We start from the raw sequence: 26485 nt of genomic DNA, 5'->3' as shown, positions 1-26485 counted from the left end.
CTTTGCAAATATATTCTCCCATTCCGTGGGCTGTCTCTTAGTTTTTTTGACTGTTTCCTTGGCTGTGCAGAAGCTCTTTATCCTGATAAAGTCCCATAAGTTCATTTTATCTTTTATTTCTCTTGCCTTTGGCGATGTGTCGTGAAAAAGGTTGCTCTGGCCGATGTCATAGAAGTTGTTGCCTATGTTCTCCTCTAGAATTTTGATGGATTCCTGTCTCACATTGAGGTCTTTCATCCATTTGGAGTTTATTTTTGTGTATGGTGTGAGAGAGTGGTCAAGTTTCATTCTTTTGCATGTAGCTGTCCAATTTTCCCAGCACCATTTATTGAAGAGACTGTCTTTTTTCCACCGGATGTTTTTTCCTGCTTTATCAAAGATTAGTTGCCCAAAGAGCCGAGGGTCCATTTCTGGGTTCTCTATTCTGTTCCATTGGTCGATGTGTCTGTTTTTGTGCCAGTACCATGCTGTCTTTGTGATCACAGCTTTGTAGTACAGCTCGAAATCCGGCATTGTGATGCCCCCAGCTTTGTTTTTCCTTTTCAACAGTTCCTTGGAGATTCGGGGCCTTTTCTGGTTCCATACAAATTTAAGGACTATTTGTTCCAGTTCTTTGAAAAATGTCCTCGGTATTTTGATCGGGATAGCATTGAAAGTGTAGATTGCTCTGGGTAGTATGGACATTTTAACTATGTTAATTCTTCCAATCCATGAGCATGGAATATTTTTCCATCTTTTTATGTCTTCCTCAATATCTTTCAAAAGTGATCTATAGTTTCTAGGATATAGGTCCTTTACGTCTCTGGTTAAGTTAATTCCAAGGTAACGTATGGTTTTTGGTGTTATTGTAAATGGGATGGATTCCCTAATTTCTCTTTCTTCAGTCTCGTTATTCGTGTATAGAAATGCAACTGATTTCTGGGCATTGATTTTGTATCCTGCCACCTTACTGAATTGTTCTATAACTTCTAATAGTTTGGGAGTGGATTCCTTTGGGTTTTCCATATAGAGTATCATGTCATCTGCAAAGAGAGACAGTTTGACTTCTTCTTTGCCGATTTGGATACCTTTGATCCCTTTTTGTCTTCTGATTGCTGTTGCAAGGACTTCTAGTACTATGTTGAATAATAGTGGCGAGAGTGGGCATCCTTGTCGTGTTCCTGATCTTAAGGGAAAGGCTTCCAGCTTTTCCCCATTGAGAATAATGCTTGCAGTAGGCTTTTCATAGATGGCTTTTATGAGATTGAGAAATGTACCCTCTATTCCTACACTCTGAAGGGTTTTAATCAGGAAAGGATGCTGTATTTTGTCAAATGCTTTTTCTGCATCAATTGAGAGGATCATATGGTTCTTGAGTCTTTTCTTGTTGATATGATGTATCACATTGATTGATTTGCGAGTGTTGAACCATGCTTGCATCCCAGGTATGAATCCCACTTGGTCATGATGGATAATCCTTTTAATGTACTGTTGGATTCTATTAGCAAGGATCTTGTTGAGGATTTTGGCATCCATATTCATTAGAGAAATCGGTCTGTAATTCTCCTTTTTGAGGGGGTCTTTGCCTGGTTTGGGGATCAAGGTAATATTAGCCTCATAGAATGAGTTTGGTAGCTTTCCTTCTGTTTCTATTTTTTGAAATAGCTTTAGGAGAATAGGTATTATTTCTTCTTTGAATGTTTGGTAGAATTCCCCAGGAAAACCGTCTGGGCCTGGAGTTTTATTATTTGGAAGGTTGTTTATCACTGACTCAATTTCTTCATAGTTAATTGGCCTATTTAAGAAATCTATTTCTTCCTGTTTCAGTCTTGGTAGTTTATAGGTTTCCAGGAAGGCCTCCATCTCTTCCAGATTGTTTAGTTTTTTGGCATATAGCTGTTGATAAAAGTTTCTAATAATCCTTGCAATTTCAATGGTGCTGGTCGTGACCTCTCCCTTTTCAGTCATAATTTTAATAATCTCAGTCCTTTCTCTTTGTTTTTGGACAAGTTTTGCCAGTGGTCTATCAATTTTATGGATTCTCTCAAAGAACCAGCTTCTAGTCCTGTTGATCTGCTCTACTGTGCTTCTGGTTTCTAATTCATTGATTTCTGCTCTAATCTTGGTCAACTCCTTCCTTGTCAGTGGGTTAGGCCTGTCCCTCTGTTGCTGTTCCAGTTTCTTGAGGTGAGAATATAGAAACTGCATTTTAGATTTTTCTATTCTTTTGAGTGAGGCTTGGATGGCTATGTATTTCCCCCTTAGGACTGCCTTTGCAGTATCCCATAGGTTTTGGACCGTTGTGTATTCATTCTCGTTGGTCTCCATAAATTGTTTAATTTGTTTTTTGATTTCCTGGTTTATCGAGTCATTCTTGAGCAGGATGGTTCTTAGCCTCCAAGTGTTTGAGTTTCTTCCAGGTTTTTCCTTGTGGTTGAGTTCCAATTTCAGAGCGTTGTGGTCTGAGAATATGCAGGGGATAATTTCAATCTTTTGGTATTGGCTGAGACCTGTTTTGTGTCCCAGAGCATGATCTATTCTTGAGAATGTTCCATGGGCATTTGAATAGAATGAGTATTCTTTGGTTCTGGGGTGTAGTGTTCTATATATATCTATGAGGTCCAACTCGTCGAGTATGGCATTCAAAGCCTTTGATTCTTTGCTTAGTTTTTGCCAGGGTGTTCTGTCTATTTCTGATAGTGGGGTGTTGAGGTCCCCTACTATTACTGTGTTCTTATCTATATGTCTCTTTATTTTGGTTAAGAGTTGGCTTGTGTATCTTGCTGCTCCCCTGTTGGGGGCATATATATTAATAATTGTCATATCCACTTGTTGAATACTTCCTTTAAGAATAATATAGTGCCCTTCTGTATCTCTCTCTATGGCCTCTAGTTTAAAATCCAGTCTATCTGATATGAGAATTGCTACTCCAGCTTTCTTTTGAGGTCCATTTGCGTGGAAGATGGTACTCCATCCCCTTACTCTAAGTCTGAATGCATCTTTGGGTTCAAAATGAGTCTCTTGTAGACAGCAAATGGATGGGTCATGTCTTTTTATCCAATCTGCAACCCTGTGGCGTTTTATGGGAGAGTTTAAGCCATTTAGATTGATAGAGATTATTGACAGATATGATTTTAATGATGCCATTTCTCTTTAAAGTCTTTGTATCGGTTGTGACTTGCTGCTCTGTATCACTCTTGGGGCCTTTTTACCTTTATAGAGCCCCCCTTAATATCTCCTGTAGGGCTGGTTTCGTGGTTACGAAATTGGTTAATGATTGGCGATTTTGGAACGTCTTTATTTCTCCATCAATTCTGAATGACAGCTTTGCTGGATAAAGGATCCTTGGCTGCATGTTTTTCTCTGAAAGAGCTTTAAAAATGCCCCCCCAAGCCTTTCTCTCATTCCAGGTCTCTGTAGACAGGTCTGACGTAATCCTGATACCTTTGCCTTGGTACGTGAGAAATTTCTTTGCCCTGGCCGCTTTCAATACTGTATCCTTGGATCTAATATTTGCGAATTGCACTATGACATGCCGTGGCGTAGGTTTGTCCTGGTTGAGCTTGGATGGGGTCCTCTCTGCCTCTTGGACACGAATGCTTGTTTCCCTTGCTAGATTAGGGAAGTTTTCAGCTACAATTTGTTCAAATATCTCTTCTAGACCTCTGTTTTTCTCCACCCCTTCAGGGATGCCGATGATTCTGACATTGGATCGTTTCATAGAGTCAGTAATCTCCCGTAATCTACATTCGTGGGCGTGGATTTTTTTAAGACCAGCTTCTATTTTCGTTTTTTCTTCTACTAACCCATCCTCCAATTCGCTAACGCGTTCCTCTGCCTCGGTGACCCTGGCCGTCAGAGCCTCTAGTTTTGACTGCATTTGGCTCATAGAATTTTTAATTTCTGTCAGATTCGCTCTCATTTCTGCCCTTAGGGATTCTATATTCTCAGCAACGCTTTCTCTGATGCTTTTTTCAAGTTTACTCATCATCTTGACCATTGTTGCTCTGAATTCCATTTCTGATAATTGGGATACATCCATATGTATTAATTCTGTGGCCGAGGCCAATTCTGTGGCAGAGGCCACAGACTCATTATCTTTTCTTTGCTGGGGGGGACTTCTCCTTCTCGTCATTCTGATGAAGAGAGATTGCAGGGTTGTCCAGAGCCCAAGTGTTGACTGGGACCCAGGCCGTGCGCCCTTGTTTTATAGAGATCTTAGGGATGTGGGCTTCTTCCTTAAAGAGTTTATTTATTTATTTGAGAGAGAGAGAGACAGTCAGCAAGAAAGGGAACCCAAGCAGAGGAGTGGGAGAGGAAGAAGCAGGTTCCCGGTGGAGAAGCCCGATGAAGGACTCCTTACGGAGCGTTGTGATCACACCCTAATCCGAAGACAGGTGCTTGGTGACTGCGCCACTCAGGCGCTCCGGGTTGTGGGCTTCTTGATTTTTCAGCCTGCCTTCTGGGGGAGGGGCCTGCCTGCAGGTACTCAGAAAACCCTGTTTGGGTAGAGTCTCTGTGTCCCTTGCGAGGGGGGATGGGGATGGGCACCCTGTGAGCCGGTATTTCCGGGCTTTTGTTCTCTGGCGGCTTTCCCTGGGGGTTTGCTGTGCCTCTTCTGAGAGCCAGAGCAGCAGCGGCCGAATCCCAGCGCCTGTCTCAGAACGGAGGGATTGCGGCCCATTCTCCACTGATGTTCTGGCCACTTTAACTCTGTTTCAACTGGTGCTGCTAAAAACCCTGCAGCGACCCAGGATGTGCTCCCCACAGCCTGTGTGCCAGCCCTCACTTCCAGGGCCAGTAAGTCTCTGTCCTTTGTGCTTCTAACACTGCCCGCTGCCCCCGGTTCCCACGCGCGCTCCCGAGCTCCCGAGCTCCCTGTTTCAGTATGGTTCGCCTGTGCTCTGGAGCTCCAGTTTTCAGTCTGGTCGTGCTTGCACTCCTGAGCTCTCGGTTTCACTCTAGTTCAAGTGTGCGGTAGGGAGCTCCTGTTTTTAGTTTGGACACGGGCGTTCCCCCGCTCACTGTCTCAGTCCGCTCTCTTGCGGGGTGCTGGTCTGAGAGTCCAGCCCGCTCCCCAGCACAAGGGGCTATTGTTTCCTNCCCAGCACAAGGGGCTATTGCTTCCCGGCGCCTGAGCGCAGAGGCTCCCTCCCCCTTCCCTTTATCTTCCTATATCTGTGCTCGGATTCACAGCTCCCCACTTCGTACCTCAATACTAAGCACTGGAGATGTTCATTTGTAGAGATCCAGATGTATCTTCCTGCGTCTCAAGCTGATTCTGTGGGTGTTCAGAATGGTCTGGTAGATATCCAGCTTGACTCGGACCAGCTGAGAAAGAGTCGCCTACTCCTTNTCCTCCTCCATCTTTTCTCCTCCTTGCAGAAAGTGGTTGCCTTTCTGTTCATAGAGTTTCTGCTACTCTTTTCTTCATTCTCCAGTTGCATTCATAGGTATTCGGAATGGTTTGGTAGCTCTCTTGCTGAATTCCTGGGACCAGACGAACTTTAGGTCTCCTGCTCCTCCGCCATCTTGGAACGCCGAGCTGGAGCTCAACTCTTGTTTTAAACTGGGTTCCTTGCAGAAAGTGGTGGCTATTCTGTTCTTAGAGTTGCTGCTATTCTTTTCTTCATTCTCCAGTTGAGTTTGTAGGTGTTCAGAATGGTCTGATAGCTATCTAGCTGCATTCCTGGGACCAGATGAAATTTAAGCCTCCTGCTCCTTCGCCATCTTGGACTCCTCAAATTCATACTTTTGAACTGATGTTTTTCCTCTGCACACAAGTCAGTGGTTAATAAGGTGATACAAAGTTGGTCTTGTCAGGTCTCTTAAAAGAGTAGATCACTTGTAATTATAAGCACACTTATTACCACACTTTCTTAATGGAGGAATGCTACAGTTGGAGCCTTTGGAAGTTGAGGACTGTTGGCACTGAAAGCATGGAGAAAGAAAAATATTTCCTGTAGAGCATTTCAATGGGAAGGACTCCGAAAAGGATGTGTATTAACAAATTTGAAGTGACTTACTGAAAAGTAAAAACAATTCTGAGATTTCTCAGTTAAATCTCTATGGTAAAATTAATTTCTTTGGGCTTCATATTTTCTGATATACTATAGATTAATTGTTGGTTTCCAAGAATTTTTAGGTCAGATTTAAAATAGATTTCCTAGCAAGTGGGTCACACTGAATGACACTGGAAACAAAAAGTGTGCTGTGTGGCAGCAGCGCCCTCATAAGCTTCTGTTTCTCCACAGCTCTAGTCAGTCTCAGTCTTCCTACATCATCCGGAACCCCCAACAGAGGCGTATCAGCCAATCGCAGCCTGTGCGGGGCAGAGATGAAGAACAGGATGACATTGTTTCAGCGGACGTGGAAGAGGTGGTTGTAACTGACTTCACTGTGGTAGATGAGAGGCTTTTATATGGGAGGGAAGAAGTTTTAGTAGTAGCTTACTACCATTATATATATTTGCTTCCAGGTTTTAGACTTTTGTTACATATTCTCATTTGTGGTTATACATATTAAAAATACTTTAATAATAATCCTCAATTTAGTGGAGGATACAAAATTGAAGCATAAGCTTATACTTAGGGTTAATTTTTAGAAAAGATATCCTTAAGGTTAAAAAAAAAGTTTTAGTAGTTTTGTGCAGTGTATTTGAAGGCAGAGAGGATACTGCATTTTCATTAGGTAAATTTTATAACTGTGGAAGTTTAAAAAACTTATAGTCTCTACACAATTGTTATAATTTTAAGGTTCTATATATGGACAATAATTACTTTAGGGTATGTTGATACAATTTTTGATAGCAAGTTGTCACTAGCCAATGATTTTCAAACTCCTTAGTGTTAAAATTCTCTGTAGTTAGGGATCTTCGTATTGTAGTTACTTATTGCTGTGGAGGAACACTGGTAGAGATGTGGGTTTATTATGTACTTTGATTGTCTACAAATAAGATTCTGGATTTAGGTTGAGGTGGTGGAGGGTGTGGCTGGAGAAGAGGATCATCATGATGAACAGGAAGAACACGGGGAAGAAAATGCTGAGGCAGAGGGACAACATGATGAGCATGATGAAGACGGTATGCAGGTTATTTGAGAAATTATTCAGTATGAAAAAATCAGGTACTTTTATGGATATTAATACACAGAAAAGCCCCATTTGATGTATAATGAACATAATGTTCAGCATGTTTTCAGCCTAGGGATTCTGTAGCATCCGTTCCAAAATTTTAGGAAGCAGCTGTACACACATATTCATATAAAATAATTTATCCTCTTCCTCCTTTACCTTTTGGTTTTGACTTAAAAGTTTTGACGTTCTCTTTTCTCTCTTTTTTTTTTTTTTAAAGATTTTATTTATTTATTTGACAGAGATAGAGACAGCCAGCGAGAGAGGGAACACAAGCAGGGGGAGTGGGAGGAAGAAGCAGGCTCATAGCAGAGGAGCCTGATGTGGGGCTCGATCCCGTAACGCTGGGATCACGCCCTGAGCCAAAGGCAGATATTTAACTGCCGTGCCACCCAGGCGCCCCTTGACTTTCTCTTTTCTTAAAAGACTTTTTAGAAGTTAAAATGATCATAACCACATTAGTAAACATTTGCAAATTAGAGAAATGGAAAAAAATGATCCATAATCCCACCCAAAATAGTTTGTATTTTTATTTTCAGTCCTCCCCTGTGCTGCCCCATTCCCATGCATGTCTTAGATATTGTATGTGTAATTTTTGTGCCTTTCTTTTTTCACTAACAATAATCAATAATTATTTTGGCCTTTTTGCTACATAGTCATCATAACTGTTCTTATTAGCCATCAGATAGACTTTTTTGGGGATCGGCTTTATTGAGGCATAATTGACATACAATAAACTGCACATATTTAAAATTTTAATTTTACATGTTTTGACATGTATATACTGTGAAATTCTAGACAGATCTTTTTATCTTTCTTCCCCTTTTGGAATCCCTATATGTAAAACAGATGAAAATGGAACAGTGGACCTAGCGCAGAGCTCTGCCCACTGGTGGAGGTTCCCCTGCCCAACCCTTTTCACCTCACGCTATGCAGAACAGATTCTGAATTGGAGTGTAATAGTCTCCTGAGTACCATAATTTGCCTGGTCATTTTTCTCCTACTAAGCAGGCAGTATAGTTACTGTAGTAGTAATCCCTCCTCTCTGCCCTTTCCTCCCTTCCCTTTTGTTATGATATTCTGGCTTACTGGAGCCTGTCTTGTTCCACAATGAGTTTGTACTTTTTTTCTCCTTCTTATTTAAATATATTTTCTAGGGAGTGACATGGAGCTGGACTTGTTAGCGGCAGCGGAAACAGAAAGTGACAGTGAAAGTAACCATAGCAACCAAGATAATGCTAGTGGGCGTAGAAGTGTTGTCACTGCAGCAACTGCTGGCTCAGAAGCAGGTATGTTACCTTACTCATATCCACCTTTTTTGCTTATACTAAGGCTGTGTGTATATTTAGCATGAACTGGTTAAACTATACTCCTTATGATTTGCACAAGGGTGGCTAAGTCTTTTATAACTTAATCCTTTTTCCCTGTGGATGTTAGTAAGGAAGATATTTTAATGACTTTTTTTTTCTTTTCTGATTTTTGAATAATGGATTAATTTTAAGGTTCATTTAGAAGAGTTGTTTTGTAATGAAACTATTTTAATGATGGGTTTTGTGGACTATTGACTATAGCCTGGTGTTCTGTTTAATGTATGTATATTTTCCTAAATGAGGGAGTACACTGTGGTTTTAAATATCAACAAACTGATAATGGTTTTGGTTTTAAAATAAAAAATTCAGGTGCGAGCAGTGTTCCTGCCTTCTTTTCTGAAGATGATTCGCAATCAAATGACTCAAGTGATTCTGATAGCAGCAGTAGTCAGAGTGATGACATAGAACAGGAGACTTTTATGCTTGATGAGCCATTAGAGAGAACCACAAATAGCTCCCATGCCAATGGTGCTGCTCAGGCTCCCCGGTCCATGCAGTGGGCTGTCCGCAACACCCAGCATCAGCGGGCAGCCAGCACAGCCCCTTCCAGCACATCCACGCCAGCAGGCAAGTCTGAAAACTTTGTATTCTTAAAATACCTAAATAGGTTTTTAAGATTAGGTATGTTCATCTAGACCAATTAAGTAGTTTCATAATAGTTCTTTATTGTTTTGCTGGGTTCAGTTACAAAAAGTATTTACATACGCTTATATCAAGGTTTCTCAGTCTCTGTACTATTGCTACTTTGGGCTGAATAATCCTTTATTTGTGATTGTGCACTGTAGGATGTTCAGGTCCTTGACCTCTATGCACCAGATGCCGGTAGCAGCACCCCGCCCACACACCCCCTGTGACAACCAAAAATGTCTGTAGACATTGTCAAATGTCCCCTCTTTGGGGTGGGGGCAATAGCAAAACTGCCTCTGGTTGAGAACATTATAGTAATTCTTGTCCACCTCCTCATCGCCCTCCCTAATCTAGTGTGGTTTAAGGAAAAGTTTTTTGTTCACTTGCCACATTTGCCAGTGCAATTGATCTTTTAGCTTATTTAAATATATACAGTGCTAGAGAAACACAATTAGCATCTGACAACTTATTGTGGTTGTCCTTTTTTCTTTATAGCAAGTTCAGCGGGTTTGATTTATATTGATCCTTCAAATTTACGCCGGAGTGGTACCATCAGCACGAGTGCTGCAGCTGCAGCAGCTGCTTTGGAAGCTAGCAATGCCAGCAGCTACTTAACATCTGCAAGCAGTTTAGCCAGGGCTTACAGCATTGTTATCAGACAAATCTCGGACTTGATGGGCCTTATTCCTAAGTATAATCACCTAGTGTACTCTCAGATTCCAGCAGCTGTGAAATTGACTTACCAAGATGCAGTAAACTTACAGGTATGAAAACATTGAAAAGTTACTCATTCAAATAAATTTTTTGGCTGTCATTTATGAGCATTCCAGTATAATGGGAATTAATGTTACAAATATTTAAATGTTTACATACTACTACTATATCAAATTTAACTTTATTTGGATAGTTTTAACTATTTTAGTTTGGTCTTCATAGAACTATGTAGAAGAAAAGCTTATTCCCACTTGGAACTGGATGGTCAGTATTATGGATTCTACTGAAGCTCAATTACGTTATGGTTCTGCATTAGCATCTGCTGGTGATCCGGGACATCCAAATCATCCTCTTCACGCTTCTCAGAATTCAGCTCGAAGAGAGAGGATGACTGCACGAGAAGAGGCTAGTTTACGAACCCTGGAAGGCAGACGGTATGAAATTCTTCATATATGCTTATATGTTTAGACAGAACCCTTATGTCCTAGAAAGTTAGTGCTTTTTGATTGCTCTTATATAAGATCTTACTCTGTTTTGAAGGGAGGTACCTTGTATTACTTCTTTTCAAATTGTGTAGTTGAAGCAAAAATAAGTTATAATCTAGGCTATTTTTAAAAAATTCATTCATATTGTAGGAATCTGATGCTACATACTTCTCATTTTTGAAGTAGTTGATATATATTCTTGTGTCCTTATCCCTCAGGTGTCCCCCCTCCCCCTTGAAAGGCATGTATTCATGGGAAGACTTATTTTGGCCTGGTTGAATATGAATGCACGTTGTACTCGAGAAGAGGAGAGTGTGTGCAGTTACCAAAGCTGCTCTTTGATTCCCTCAAATCAAATTCCTTTTCCAACATCTCCCAGTCTGTTGAATTGTATTTAAAGTATATTTGATTCCCTCAAATCAAATTCCTTTTCCAACATCTCCCAGTCTGGTGAATTGTATTTAAAGTATATTTCTTTATGTATTTTTTTTTTTTGAGATTTTACTTACTTTTTTTAGATAGTATGTGCACGTGCAAGAGAGTGAATGGGGGGCAGAGGGAGAGAATCTTCAAGCAGACTCCCTGCTGAGCACGGAGTCTGACATAGGGCTCAGTCTCACGACCCTGAGATGATGACCTGAGCCAAAATCAAGAGTCAGACGTTTAACTGACTGAGCCACCCAGGCATCCTGTATTTGTTTTCTTTCTGTTCAGTTATAAAATGACTTTTTTCAGGACTAAGAATTAGCCCCACATTGAGCACTATAGCAGTGAGGCAGTGCTGTATATTGAAAGCGCTGCATACCTGAAGTTACAGTCCTAGGTTCTAGTTTTGGCTCAGGTGAAACAACCTTGCTACTTTTGGGAGGAAGACAAGGGCTTAGGAGACTGCTTAGAAACCTTAACAAGATTGTGGTTGGAGTCTACCATTGCAAAGTAATAGTTATTTAAGTAGGGCAAGTGAAGGCCAGGAAGGTGGAGAGAGAGAAGCACTGAAATCATATAAACAGAATTGAGGGCCTTGTTGAAGGATGGAGCCGGAGGAGGCAGAATTTACACTTAGGCTTTGAATCTAAATAAACTAATAGGAAAATTAAGAGAAAAATCTAGAGAAGTATAGAATGGACATACTTGCTTTTGAAAATACTGAGAACTGGGAGAGGATTTGGTGGAAATGTCTAGAATATAAAATTGAATGCTTGGCAGAGAGATCTGGACTACTTGGGAAGCCTCTGCTTTCTTGTCCTGGGAAGCCTGCTCCACAAAAAGACACAGATTGTCTTTGTTAGGCTAGTCATTCCCTGAAGAACAGAGTTCTGATAATAAATTTAGATTGGTGACAGGGTTCTCCCTTTATCTCACTATAGCTCTTACTCTAATAGAATAGCCTTATTGAGATATAATTCACATATTGTACAATTGACCCATTTAAGTGTACAGTTCCATACTTTTGAGTATATTCAGAGCTATGCAACCATCATCACAATTAATTTTGGAATATTTTTATCATTTCTACAAGAATATCTATTAGTAGTCATGTTCCATTTTCCTCTACCTTCCCACCCTAAGCAACCACTGATCTACACTTTCTTTGTAGTTTTTCCTAGTCTGGACATTTCCTGTAGATGGAATCATACAATATATATGGTATTCTGTGCCTGGCTTCTTTTACCTAGCATAATGGTTTGAAGGTACATCCAGGTTTAGCATTATCAGTCAATGCATTACTTCCTAGTAATATTTCATTGTATGGATGTGCCACGCTTTTTTTTAATCCATTCATAAGTTGGGTTTTTCAACCTTTTGGCTCTTGTGAATAATGCAGCTGTGAAAACTTGTGTACAGGTTTTTGTATAGATATGTTTTCAGTTATCTTGGGTAAATACCTAACTGTGGAATTGCTAGATCATATGGTAATTCTTTTAACCTTTTGAGGAATTGCCAGACTTTTCCACCATGGCTACCCTTAATAGCAGTGTGTGAGGCTTCTAATTCTCTACGTCCTTGCTAACATTTGTTACTAACTTTTTTATTGTAGCCATCCTAGTGTATGTGAAGTGGTATCTCATTGTGGTTTTGATTTGCATTTCCCTAAAGGCTAAGTGATGAGCACTGTTTCATGGGCTTATTGGTCATTTGTATATCTTCTTTGGGGAAATGTCTGCTTAGATTCTTTTGCCCATTTTTTAATTGGCTTGTCTTTTTGTTATTGAGTTGTATGAGTTACTTATATTTTCTGAATGTAAGTTCCTTATCAGATACATGACTTGGCAGAAATTTTGTCCCATCCTGTGTGTGTTTTCTTTTCATTTTTTTGATGGTGTCCTTTGAAGGATGTAAGTTTTTAATTTCAATAAAGTCTAATTCTGCGTGTGCTTTCTTGTTGTGTTTTGGTGTCATGTTAGGCAGTAGTTCTCACCGTGTAATTCCGCTTTCCGCAGAATAGCAGCATTAGCATCACCTAGGAGCTTGTTAGAAATACAAAATTTGGGGTCCTACCCTAGACCTACTAAAAACTTACGGAGATGTGGCCACAGTCTGTCGTCTCAACAAGGCCTCCAGGAGATTTTGATAAGACACTAAAGTTTGAGAACCATTGTCTTTAGGGAAGAAGTTCCTTTTCCCATTCCGAAGGACACTGGAAATCCTTTCCCGAATAAAAGCATAGGACAGTGGGGCGCCTGAGTGGCTCAGTCAGTTAAATGTTTGACTCTTAATTTTGGCTCAGGTCATGATCTCAGGGTCATGAGAGTCCCACGTTGGGCTGAACTCAGCAGGGAGTCTGCTTAGATTCTCTTTCTCTCCCTCTGCTCACCTCCCCCCCACTATCTCTCTAAAATAAGTAAATCTTTAAGAAAAAAAAGTAGAGGACCACACAGGGTTAATGAGTTGATTTATGGGTATTCTCAGTACCTAATTTTACATATTTATGATAGTGGTAAGTTTCACATTTGTGTCCTTTTTAAAAACATTTTCATTTCTTTTTCCTCCTACAGACGTGCCACATTGCTTAGCGCCCGTCAAGGAATGATGTCTGCCCGAGGGGACTTCCTCAATTACGCTTTGTCTTTAATGCGCTCTCATAATGATGAGCATTCTGATGTTCTTCCAGTTTTGGATGTTTGCTCACTGAAGCATGTGGCATATGTTTTTCAAGCCCTTATATACTGGATTAAAGCAATGAATCAGCAGACAACATTGGATACTCCTCAACTGGAACGCAAAAGGTATCCATACTTGCCATGAGGTTGGTTTAGGAAATACTTAATTGCTCAATGTGGTCTTTATTAGTATATTGTCTGACTTTGGGAGCGAGGAGAACAGCGTTGCAGAAGAGAAATAGTACAGGAACATTTCTTGTGGGAAAGAGGGCTTGAGTCTCCATAGCTACTCCTCACTTAAAACAGGAAACCTGAGAATCCAGTTAAGCTTTATGTTTGATGTAGTTTGTCATGTTTTCTATTAGAGTTTGTGTAAGTACTCAATATTTCTTAATGTGATTATCCATTTGCTTCTTTGAGCTTATTTTGTAATTGTAGTACATTTGGCTGGTCAATCTACCATTCCCAGAGTGTAAAACTTGGTTACAATGTTTGAAATTGGCTAGATACTTAACTGACTTTTTCAGTGATTTCTGCTTATAGTTCCCATCACCTTTGCTCCATACTTCATGTAAAATGACTCACTTGTCTTTTTAAAGGACGCGAGAACTCTTGGAACTGGGTATTGATAATGAAGATTCAGAACATGAAAATGATGATGACACCAATCAAAGTTAGTGTACAGAAAATCTGCTAATCTACTTCAAGAAATGGCTGCCTCAGTATTTCCCCTTCAAGCTTTTTAACTTCATTATTTTCTGTCGGGGTGGGAATTTCTCTTTTCTTCTCTATGTCCCATTTCTTTGCATTTTCTGTCCATTTTTCCTTATATACCCTTGAGTTATTTGCTTCATAAATAAGGATGAATTAAATGTTATGAACTTTTTAACAGTTGGAATTTTTTTCTACTTATCTTTGTATCCTTTGTATTTTAGTTTTATGTTTGCCTTTATTTTTAAGTATGTAAGTACAACATTTTTAAAAGTCTTAGCAGAACCTTCATTAATGCTGATGCAAAATAGGTTTAGTCAAGGAAATGAGAAATATAGTTATATATCCAAATATCAAAACTCTTTAAGAGTTAATGCAATAAAAAGAAAATATTCCAAACTCAAGAAATTTTGGGATCTTCTGCAGTCTCTTTGTAGTTTTTAGCTATTATTTAAGTGGAATTTAAAAAAACTTATTTTAAGTGGGGTCAAATATCCCATCCCCTTGCCTATTTCTTAACAGCTAATACTTTTATTCAGCCCAGGGAAAGACAACTGACCTAACTGCTGTTGTTTGAAAATCCACCCCATAGCTGACTATTTTCACAGCATACTGTACACTGTCTAAAGTTTTATTCCATTAAGGTGTTCTTGTTCTGACTTACTGTTGAGATGAATGAGATGTCCAGACATTTTTGTCGTGTAGAGAAAGCAGAACTTAAAAGTAAGCAAATGCTCAAATCTCACCTCTTGACCTTTTCCTCCTTTTAAGAGTCATTAATGAGCCATGTCCTGAATATGCTTAGGAAGCTAGCTCTATTCAGGTCTGAATCCCTAGAGAGAGAAAGAGAAAGATATGGGAAATGTTTGCCTAATACAAAAATGGAATAATATTTGTTACTGCTAATACTTTTTCCCCCCTAAGTTTTTATTGTTGTGTTAAAATACACAGAATTTACCATTGTACTCATTTTAAATTGCTGATATTTTGAATTTCACCTAAAAATATTATCAAAAGTTTGGACAATTAAACTTGTTTTTGGTTTTTGGGTGACATTAAAATTTCATAAAGAGGGAACAGGAATTTTCGATTGAGCAGATTAAGATTCTTTCACCTTTCCCCAGTAATTAATATTTTCTAAAAAACACACACTTTTATCTCTTTATGTTTAGGTGCTACTTTGAATGATAAGGATGATGACTCTCTTCCTGCAGAAACTGGTCAAAACCATCCATTTTTCCGACGCTCAGACTCCATGACGTTCCTTGGATGTATACCCCCAAATCCATTCGAAGTGCCTCTGGCTGAAGCCATCCCCTTGGCTGATCAGCCACATCTGTTGCAGGTGATTTAGATAATTAGTCAAGGTTTCTTTTTAAGTGACTTTATTTTTTTTTAAGTGTTCAGTGTAACTAGAATATTTCTGTTAAAATTCCAGCCAAACGCTAGAAAGGAGGATCTTTTTGGCCGTCCCAGTCAGGGTCTTTATTCTTCATCTGCCAGTAGTGGGAAATGCTTAATGGAGGTTACAGTGGATAGAAACTGCCTTGAGGTAAGATAATAAAAATCTTCACAATATAACATTTGTGTATGAGAACTTGTCCCAGTATCTAGAGTTTTTGGAAATGCATTAATCCAGAATATTGTATTGCCTCAAATAATGGAAGTATCAGAAATTCCTGCCTTATGACATAATTCCATATAATTTCATAATTCCATCAGTGTCACTAACCTGCTTTAAGACTAACTTGTTTAATGTCAGGTGTCTTTGTCTATGAAATGGCAGTTTCATTATGTGTTTTGCCTATTTCACAGAGTTGAATTTTGTAATGCTGCTGGAAATTAAATTTTTATATATGTAATGCATATTATCTTATATATATGAGCATATAGTGTAATGGCCTGAAACTTTTCTTTATGACTGTAGAATGTGAATAAATGAGGTAAAATTATTCAACAAGACATTATTAATATTATCTAGTAGGTGCGGTCTCAATCTTTATAACCATGTTGAGTAGAAAGCATTTTTATCCTGATTTTATGGGTAAAAAATTAAGGCTTGCAGAGATTACATAAATTTCTTGTGGGAATGTCTGTTGTTATACAACTAGGTAAGTAACAGATCTAGTTTTCAGATAAAAGTCTGATTTGAGAGCCTAAAATTACACAGTCCGTACTGTTTTTCCAGTGAAAACGTAATAAACACATTTAAGAGCAGAATTTTCTTTATTATTTAAGTGATAAAAGAGAATGCAATCCTGCAAATATTGAAAATACATAGGATATTATAGTAACCACAGATACTATAAAGAATCCTTTAAAAGTTCTCTGAGGCTGGTATGGTAAATGCATATTAGTGCAGTTTTCATTAGTGGTCAGCAAAGGGAATCAGAGAAAAGAAACAGGCTGCATCTTTGTAGTTGAAGCGCTAGAAAGGAATTACTTAGCTCCCATGTGATTTCTGTGGAGTACTAGTAAGTTGAAAAGGAAATCTAGTCATTTTCTTTTAATGCGTAACTTTTATATGTAAAAATTCATAGGTTCTCCCAACTAAAATGTCTTATGCTGCCAATTTGAAAAATGTAATGAACATGCAAAATCGGCAAAAAAAGGAAGGGGAAGAACAGAATGTGGTGCCAGAAGAAGCTGAAAGTTCAAAACCAGGACCATCTGCTCATGATCTCGCAGCACAATTGAAAAGCAGTTTACTAGCAGAAATAGGACTGACTGAAAGTGAAGGGCCACCTCTTACATCTTTCAGGTATTTGCTAAGTGGAGATAGTTTTTCTCTTGCATTGTGAGAATTTTTATTTAGTAATTGTATGATTTTATTTCATTTGTATGTAAATAATAGAATTGTTTTCCTGATTTATAATCAGATATTTAAATATGTGAGTTTTCTGGATTTTGGGGGTGACTATGTAGTCATTGATTGGCATTCTGATTTTCTCCTCACTTCACTGAGGAAATTCTAAGACTCTGTCTTTTAATGTTCAGTACTGAGTTAAAGTATGTCCATGTCAAATTGTCAATTATAGACGTGTTACCAGCAGTTTAACAAAGGAAAACATGTGAATGCCTAGAAAAGAGCTTTCTAGATTTGTGACTCTCACACTTGCTTGGGCTCCTTTGCCCAGGTTCACAGTTGGTTATTATCTTGTAAGAAAGAGGTAGGTTCTTTGCTTTCCAAATAAAAATTTGCTAGTGCACACTGTGGCTCAGTATGGCTGATCATCAAATGATTTGTTGAGTACAAATGGCTTACAGAATGTCAGAAAATTATTTTTGCTTAGGAAACTGTATACATTTTATATACACAGTCCAACACCCATAAAAGGCAAGGAAGAATTGTGGACTGGGGGGGCCCAAGCTTTTTAGAGACGATATGGCTTGAGCTGAGATGGTTAGAACGTGTAGAAGCAAACATTGAAGGAGAGGAGAATTAGGTTAGGGAGATGAGGTAGAAAGCTGTTACTAGTTCAGGCTAGTGGTAAAAAGGGGCTGAAGTAGAATATTGCCTTTGGGGATGGATAGGAAATTACAGAAAGAGAGAAACACATGAAGGCCTTAATCACCGTGGAAGAGCAGGGGAAAGAGACATTTAAAATTTGTTTCAAGTTTGTGCAATAGGGAAGTAGATGCCACTACTGAAAGAAAGCAAGAGGCAGTGTCTTTGAAGTTGAAGAGGTTATTCAGTTTTCCTTTGTTGAGTTGGACTTGTGTGTCACCGACATAGATATATTTAATGCAGTGGAAATTCTGGTCTGTTATGAAAATTTGAACTGGAGAGGGATCTAGGAGTCACCCAAATGAAGAGGGATGATGGACTTTAAGAAGAGGTAAAATTGAAGATGAAGGTAGGCTGCTGGGAGATGTATGCTTATATAAAGGACAGAAGGAATGATGGAATAAAAATGAGAAGTACTGTGATGAATGAGTAGTTACAGAAAAATTCTGTTAGGATGTGATTTGAAGTACTTAAGACTTCAGAATATGAAAAGACTAAGAAAATTATTGTCATTGACCAAAAATCAGGGAATTTTTGTAGTTGGCTAAATTACTTCCCACTCTCCCCTTAAACCTTTTGCAGGCCACAGTGTAGCTTCATGGGAATGGTTATTTCCCACGATATGCTGTTAGGACGTTGGCGCCTTTCCTTGGAACTATTTGGCAGGGTGTTCATGGAAGATGTTGGAGCAGAACCTGGATCAGTATGTATTTTGAGCACTTTTAATTCTGTTCTGCCTGGTAAGAACTTATGTCAGAGAATAATTCTGTCGTGCACTTCTTTTTTTTTTTTTTAAGATCTTAACTGAATTGGGTGGTTTTGAGGTAAAAGAATCAAAATTCCGTAGAGAAATGGAAAAACTGAGGAACCAGCAGTCAAGAGATTTATCACTAGAGGTAAAGGTATTCAGATTTTCTTATACTATACATATAGTGTGCCATTTATATGAAGTTTAAAAACAAATAATGATCTTATATTAGGGATATGTTTTGTGTAATTGAAATTTTAATAAATGGTAATCACCATATTTAGAGTAGTGGTTATCTCTGGCAGTTGGTTTCCTAACATCTTCTCATGATCAGTGAATATTTTCAGTTTTTTTTTAAACATTTTTGATGTCTTTTATTCCATTAAGGTTATTATATTCCATTGATGTTCAGATTGTCTCTTTGGCTAGTGGGAGTCCTGAGTCCTTTTTGGCTCCTCTGTCCTTTTGACAGGACTTCAACAATCTTCAATAACTTATTTACGTTTTGTTATGTTTCATCTTTTGTATTTCCTGTCACAGACCTTAAATCAACCATTTCTTCAAGAAGCCTTGGTTCCTTTTAGTAGGAAAAGTATTTCGAGATTATAATCTGGGCTACTATACTAGGTTGGTCATGGTTTCTAGGTCTTTTCAGTGGATAGAGCTAGGAAATTTTCCTTTTATAAAAAAAGAGAAATTACATCATAAGTGCATACTTGATATTTCCAATTCAAATTCAAGATTTAGGATCACATAATTGTTTTATTGCCACCTCTTAGTCTTTATCTTTCTTCCAAACCAAAAATCCAACTTTCCAGCTACACTAAAAAAATTTACTCATTTGCTTTTATCTTAACAGCATATACCCAGCAGTCTTAGAATCATGACATCAACACTACCACCCCAAAATGATTATTGAAAATAGCTTAAGATTTATTTGCAGTTTTTTGTCCTTAGAGATATAGTCAGATTACTTCAAGTCACTTGAAATAATTTTTCTTTGCATGGTTTTGCTACTAATATGCATACAATCAGGGCCTTTTTCTTTTTGCTTTCAGTTTTTAGGGATTGCTTTCTCCCCTTTTCTTGGTTTGGTTTTGTCATTAATGTAAATATCTACAATAGTGCAAGGCCAACTCTACAGAAGAAGTTATATTTAGGGAAATCCAGTTTCTATTTCTGTCTCTTTTACCATGCCCCCACTTCTCCCCTTCAGGGTTGTTTTTGTGTTTTGTTCTTTTTTTTGTCTTCCCTTTAAAAAAAAAAATGTAATTGTGCATGTGTGTGTATGTATTCATCACCCATCTCTCTTCCTGCTCCTGACCCTGATTGTGCTATACATTTTACTCCATCTTGCTTTTCCCAGATAACAGTACATCCCAGAGGTGAAGCCATCACTGTATAGAGCAGTGTTCTGCCTTCCTTTTACAGCTGCTTTGTCACAGTACTGCATTTTATGGTTTTATCAGTTTTTATAAGATTTTATTTATTTATTTGAGAGAGACAGAGATACTGACAGAGAGCATGAGTGGGGAGGAGAGGGAGAAGCAGACTCCCTGCTAAGCAGGGCACGGGACGCGGTGCTTGATCCTAGGACCCTGGTATCATGACCTGAACCGAAGGCAGGCGCTTAATAGACTGAGCCACCCAGGCACCCTGCCAATCTCTTATTGATAGACATTTGGGTTTATTTCTAATCTTCTGTTACAAATAGTGGTTTGTGTTTTACTTTTTGGCTAGTGTGTGTGTCTTTGAGATAGATGCTTAGATGTAGAACCTAGACATGGGTCAAAGGGTATATATATGCATATATAATTTTGGCAAATACTGGAAGATAACTTCTGCGTGATGGTAATATATTTTTGCACTTGCAACACATATTAATATGAGATGCCTCTCTATTGTCCTGCCAGCAGTTTGTCAAATGTTTAGATTTTTGCTAATCTGATAGGTAAGAAATGGCATCTCGTGTAGTTTTAATTTGCGTTTCCCTTATGAGCAAAGTTAAACATTGTTTCATATATTTAAATATATTACTTTATCTATGAACTGTTTGGTATATCTTGCCCATTTTTTTCTATTGTTTTTTTCCCTCAATTTTTTAAATTTTTATAAATACGTTATTTTAGAATGCTATGTATACTATTCATGAATGTATATCTTTGTCTGTAACAGAACACACTCACCAATCATTTTCCCAGCTTGTCATTTTTCTTTTACTTTGCTTGTGGTTTTCTGTCACCAAAGGAATATCCTGTGTTTTCTAGTATTTGCTGTGTTTTTTGTTTTTTTTTTTTTTTTGGTTTGTGTTTGGTTTTAAAACACACTTTTGATTTAGTTGGAATTATCCTGGTATATTCCAAAATTAAACAAATTGGTGTTTTCCAACAGGCTTATTAAGAAAATGTTAGATTGAGTTAAATTCCATTATCCTGATCTAATAATGCAAGACATTTTTATATGCTTTAGAGTGTTTTTTTATTTGGGGCCGGGGGTGGCAACTAGGTGGCTCAGTTGATTAAGCGTCTGAATCTTGATTTCAGCTCAGGTCATGATCTCAGGATCGTGATATCTGTGTGATACTGAGCCCAGTGCAGAGTCTGCTTAAGATTTTCTCTCTCCCTCTCTGCCCGCCCGCACCCCCATGCTCACTTTCTCTCTCTCTCAAGAAAAAAAAATTTTTAATTTGCAACTATAAGCTTCTGAGAACCCAGATTACTTTGTAGTTAAACTCTCATATTTTATATAGAAAAATTTCAAGGTGGTTTCTAACATTGAACTTCACTACTTTTTGGTGCATTTTAATAGGTTGATCGGGATCGGGATCTTCTTATTCAGCAGACTATGAGGCAGCTTAACAATCACTTTGGTAGAAGATGTGCTACTACACCAATGGCTGTACACAGAGTAAAAGTCACATTTAAGGATGAGCCAGGAGAGGGCAGTGGTGTAGCACGAAGTTTTTATACAGCCATTGCACAAGCATTTTTGTCAAATGAAAAACTGCCAAATTTAGACTGTATCCAAAATGCCAACAAAGGCACTCATACAAGTAAGTACTCTACAGATAACAAGCATCATAAAAATTATTTGGATGGATGGACTTAGTAAAGGGGATTAAGAGGAGAAAATAAATTCTTGTTTCATCAAAACAATTATAATCACAGTTAAAAGTATAGTGGGAGAACGTTAGTGTACATTCACAGTTTTATACAATTTTATTCTAGATTAATGATTTAATCTTGTTTAAACGACTCTAATCAACAGTTTAGCACTTTGCTCTTTTACTGCCACATTTATTTTCATAAATGTGATGGTAGTGGTGAGTTTCTCATCTCAATTGTTACATGTTTGGGGAGTGGGACATTGTAAACTCTGTGGTAATAGAAAAATTCATTGAGCACATTACAGTATTTCCACCACCCCGTGTATTTAATTAGTACATACACTTACAAAAATACTGTTCTCTAGAGCAGTGCTGTTCAGACTACAATTTGCAGAGTCGCTACCAGTCCCCAGTGAGATAAGGAGCTTGCAACCAAATATAGATTGGCTGACTGTATTACTAACCTCACTGTATAATTTAGCGAGACTTTGTGTGTTTTTTTTTTTTGGTAATAAGATTTTCTGTTTAACATCCTGGCTCAAGTTCTACCTCCATAAGGACCAGCAGTTAGGGATTAGGATTCTTACCTAATTTTCAAATTAAAAAAAAAATCTGAAAATTACAGATGCCTTAAGTAGGTTATAATTAGGGATTCATGTAAAGTGGTGGCAGAAATTGTCATCTTGTAGGTGGATAATTCAGCGGGAGGGAATTACTAAGAAAATCCTGTATTTCACCTAGACTGTAGTGACACTGTATTGGGAGTTCTGTAAGCAGCTACTATAGAGGCTGAATGAGCTCCAAGAAGGATTGAGGATGAAAGATGTGTATAGTACTCCAGTCTTTCATCATTAGTTTTACCATTTGACTTTCTATAGTCTTATAATAAAAAGAAACTGGCAAACGTGAATGAGAGAACCTGGGATATCATAACATTTCAGAAGTAACTTTTCTGCACTCTCTTTAGGGAACTGTACTTTGGCTTATTTTGCTCAAGGTTTTGAAAATAATAATAGCTGATGTTTTAGGTGTCCTATAATGCTTTATGCCCAAAACTAAGAATAAAGAAAACTATCTGTTTTGTTTAGAGTCCTATCTGGACTCTAAACACACAAGAAATCTCAGCATTATTTATGGTGAAACTAACAGCCTACATATTATTTCACAATTGTGACATAATTCATTAAATACTGAGTGAACATCTATTACATGCCAGGTACATTCTATACAATTACCCCCAGCCTTCAAAACTAGAGGGAGAATCAGAGAAAGGTACTAACACAAATGCTAAGAGAGATAATCTTCACCTGTCATGTTATTTGTCTCATGTCCTCACATAGACTTTGAAAGTTAAAGTAGTTGCATTTATATGTATCTAAACAAAGCGTGTTTCATATTTTCTTCCAGGTTTAATGCAGAGATTAAGGAACAGAGGAGAGAGGGATCGGGAAAGGGAGAGAGAAAGGGAAATGAGAAGGAGCAGTGGCTTGCGAGCAGGTTCTCGGAGAGATCGAGATAGGTGAGATCATTTTGTATCTTTTACTGAGTATCACTTTTTGAATGAAATTGGAGGTAGGCCTATAGTTAGAGGGTCTCAATTATGGACTGTTTTTTAGAAAAACTTTTAATATTTGGGTAAATGAGTAGTAACTATACTGTTAGTATAATGCTCTGCTTTTAAAACCGTGGGGCAGCTGAAATTACATAACTTAATATCACTCTTTCCTAAATTTGTCTTAAAATTTTAATTGTGGAAATTGTGTTATATTTAAACCTCTTAATATTTCTCCTGTTAGGGTGGGTGGCATTTTACTTTGGACTAAAATTTCCAGGAAATGTAGATGGATTTTTGATTTCTGGTATTTTATGGTCCTGTTCCCTTAGAGTCAAATTGAACTTCGCATTGCAAATTTATAGATTTTGAAGTAACAACATCTAGAAAATCTTTATTTCCCTTCCATCATCTATTAGGCATTCCACCACTTTAATCCAATAACTGGAGCTACCTGTATGCTCTGGTTTTTCATCTTTATTACCAATTGTGCTGATGTTATTTTGCCAACAAGGGAAATATTATAGCTTTGTTCTTCTTACAGAGACTTCAGAAGACAGCTTTCTATTGACACTAGGCCCTTCAGACCAGCCTCTGAAGGGAATCCTAGTGATGATCCTGATCCTCTGCCAGCACATCGTCAGGCGCTCGGAGAGAGACTTTATCCCCGTGTACAAGCAATGCAGCCAGTATGTATGGTGCACTTAGCTTCCTCTTAACTGTGCCATTTTTGTTTTTCAATTAAAGTTGGCATTGTAAAAGTGTTAGCTACTGGCAACCCATGTGATTAAGGAAATAAAAAAGGAAGCTTAAGAGGGGAAGCAGCAAAATTTGCTGGAGGGTAGCTTGAGGGAGGTTTGTTTTTTCTACCTATGCTAAGTTGGCATTCTACCTAATAAGTTTGTTTTGTGCTAATTATCTGTGCATTTAATTTGTACCTTTATTTGTACAAATTGTTACTTTTTGAAGCAGACTTTTTAATCTGTTAACAAGTTGTAGCTAAAACATATTGCAAATAATATATGTTATTGCTATTAAGTATTGCCAGAAGATTTTTATGTAGAATGTTCTGTCAAAGGTTTCTTTCATATAATAGGAAACAAACTAGTTGTGTTTGTTTTCCTTTATACATGACTTACATGTGTTATAGCAAGAGAAAATAAAACAGAAAACCAATTATAGTTCTTTCAGTAAATCGTTAGCCATAAACACAGGCATCTTTCTTCTCCCTCTTTCACTTCCTCCCTCCCTTTCTTCTACTCTACATGAACGAAGTGTTTCTCGCTCTCTGAGGGGGAAAAATGGAAACTGAGTATTGGTATGTTTACTCATGGATAGCAAAAATCTTAAAAGGCTTGTCATACAAATTTTAAACTAGCTTTAACAAGACTACCAAAGTTGTCTATAATTAAGCTTCCAGTTTAATAAAATATCTTACTGGTTCAGAAATTTTTTTGTTACCTCAAATGTCTTACATTTTCTTCTTCTTTTTTTTGGATAAAAGATTGTTGATTTAGACAAGACAATTCAGAGAGTAGGGACAGCTAACTTTGTTCATTGTTTACAGGCATTTGCAAGTAAAATCACTGGCATGCTGTTGGAATTATCCCCAGCTCAGCTGCTTCTCCTTCTAGCAAGTGAAGATTCTCTGAGAGCAAGAGTGGATGAAGCCATGGAACTCATTATAGCACATGGACGGTAATGTGTATAATTGGGAAGTCATTTCAGTTTAAATGTCAACTACTTTAACTTTTAGGATGTATCTTAAAATATATACTATACACAACATCAAATGGTTTTATAAGAGATGGCTTAAAATCCATGAGTGAGACAGTTGAGTTTCCCATGTATTAGAAAGTTAGAATTTTAGCAGTGACTTAGGTTCTAAAAAATACCTGATGTTTAGAAATTACTTATAAAAAGTACATCCCAAATTCTCTACCAGAATACCCCTAATGGCAGAGGCCAGATACTTTAAGGAATTGGGGTGTATTGTAGTCCCTGAGTTCTTGCCATAAGCATGAAGTTTCTTTTAGATCTCTTAATTTATCTTAAAAATCCGTGCAAGTTTTTGCTTTCTGTTGTGTAATATATTTTTAATACAAAACTTAGAAATATCTAATTGCTATTCTTTTCCCAAGGTGACAAGTAAAAGTGACCTCAGGAAGATACAGCAAACTTACTCTGTGCCTTCTATCCTGAGGCTACTCTAATAGCCAGTTTGAGGCCTTTTAGATACAAATTTCTGTCTTTTCTTCCTAGTCATGATTTTGCACAAGGAACTTAGATTGGATATAGTCCTAGAAATAGATAAGTGGGTAGGCTAAGCACTGAAATGTAACAGCCACTTACTTACCTATTTCATAGCTTTGGAATGGTCCAAGCCAAAAGACTATTGCTAGAAGTTTATTTTCTTTGCTGGTGATTACTGTTTTTCTTCTCTGGACTTTTATGTACTGTTTCTTCATTCCTTTTCTATCTCTGGAGGTAATCAGCACCCTGATAGAACTCAGCCCATTATAGAAAAGGTTAAGAGGAATGTGCATTTTGATAAAAAGATTTTTATATGTAAGGATTGCTAATTTAGTAGTAGTTTCTGTTGAATGCAAGTAATGCATAATATTGATTCCTTTTGGTTGGCTATATAAAGTGAACAGTGAATAGATTCTAAAATAATTAAACACACTAAAGAATTTGATTCCTATTCTGAACATTTTCTGTTCTTTTACAATGCCCCCTGTGAGCCTGAGCTTCAGTACCTCTATGAAGACTGCATTATTTTTGTCTTAAATCAGGTAGCCCTTAGCTCATTATCTTGAATCACACATGTAGCATCTACATTTTTGTGTATATAATACTGACTTTTCTGTTCCTATAATTGCATTGACTAGTAAGTGTCTTGGGTATTCTTTGAAACCTTTAATAAATGTATTTATAAATCTTTATAACTTCAAATGCATGTTTCTCTACACTAAATTCTAGAAGTCTCAATTATTTGGACTGTGAAAGGTTTCTGGTTTATTTTTAGGGAAAATGGAGCTGATAGTATCCTGGATCTTGGATTATTAGACTCCTCAGAAAAGGTACAGGTAAGAGATACTTTGTACATGCGCTAATAATAAGCACTTGGAACTCCAATTTAGCACAGCCTGAATTAAACTTTAATTTAGAGATGTCATGAATTTCTTAGGACTTGTTCCTCAAGGAAGAAGTGAGTGCCAAGGATGCAGAGAAAATGAGACATGTGGAGGAGCAGTAAGGAAGGCTTTTTTAGTTCCCTCAGAACTTCAGTGCCAGCCATGGTTTAGCAAACCCAGTATAATCTTATCTCTTCCACTGATTACAACTAAAAACTGAACAAAACATGAAAATGAACTACCTGAGGATTCCGAAAAGTAGACAGTAGCACACAGGTTATAGAGGAAAGTCAAACTGAAAAAACAGCTGGTGGGG

At 37.8% G+C, this 26485-nt stretch overlaps 1 protein-coding gene across 1 annotated transcript in view; it reads left to right on the top strand.

Moving 5' to 3' along the window:
- UBR5 (ubiquitin protein ligase E3 component n-recognin 5) overlaps window positions 1-26485 on the top strand; it is a 137155-nt gene that overhangs the window by 97707 nt on the left and 12963 nt on the right. The window contains exons 37-54 of the mRNA XM_034668516.1: window positions 6234-6357; window positions 6949-7060; window positions 8268-8399; window positions 8790-9047; window positions 9603-9871; window positions 10044-10255; window positions 13303-13533; window positions 14007-14080; window positions 15291-15463; window positions 15557-15670; window positions 16659-16879; window positions 18209-18329; window positions 18424-18522; window positions 21183-21426; window positions 22888-22999; window positions 23577-23721; window positions 24600-24730; window positions 26061-26121. Coding sequence (XP_034524407.1) covers window positions 6234-6357; window positions 6949-7060; window positions 8268-8399; window positions 8790-9047; window positions 9603-9871; window positions 10044-10255; window positions 13303-13533; window positions 14007-14080; window positions 15291-15463; window positions 15557-15670; window positions 16659-16879; window positions 18209-18329; window positions 18424-18522; window positions 21183-21426; window positions 22888-22999; window positions 23577-23721; window positions 24600-24730; window positions 26061-26121 — 2833 coding nt within the window. The remainder of the gene's footprint in view (window positions 1-6233; window positions 6358-6948; window positions 7061-8267; window positions 8400-8789; window positions 9048-9602; window positions 9872-10043; window positions 10256-13302; window positions 13534-14006; window positions 14081-15290; window positions 15464-15556; window positions 15671-16658; window positions 16880-18208; window positions 18330-18423; window positions 18523-21182; window positions 21427-22887; window positions 23000-23576; window positions 23722-24599; window positions 24731-26060; window positions 26122-26485) is intronic.

This window comes from Ailuropoda melanoleuca, chromosome 9, assembly GCF_002007445.2.
Source record: "Ailuropoda melanoleuca isolate Jingjing chromosome 9, ASM200744v2, whole genome shotgun sequence".
Lineage (NCBI taxonomy): Eukaryota > Metazoa > Chordata > Mammalia > Carnivora > Ursidae > Ailuropoda > Ailuropoda melanoleuca.
This window is presented reverse-complemented; position numbering and strand designations above follow the sequence as displayed.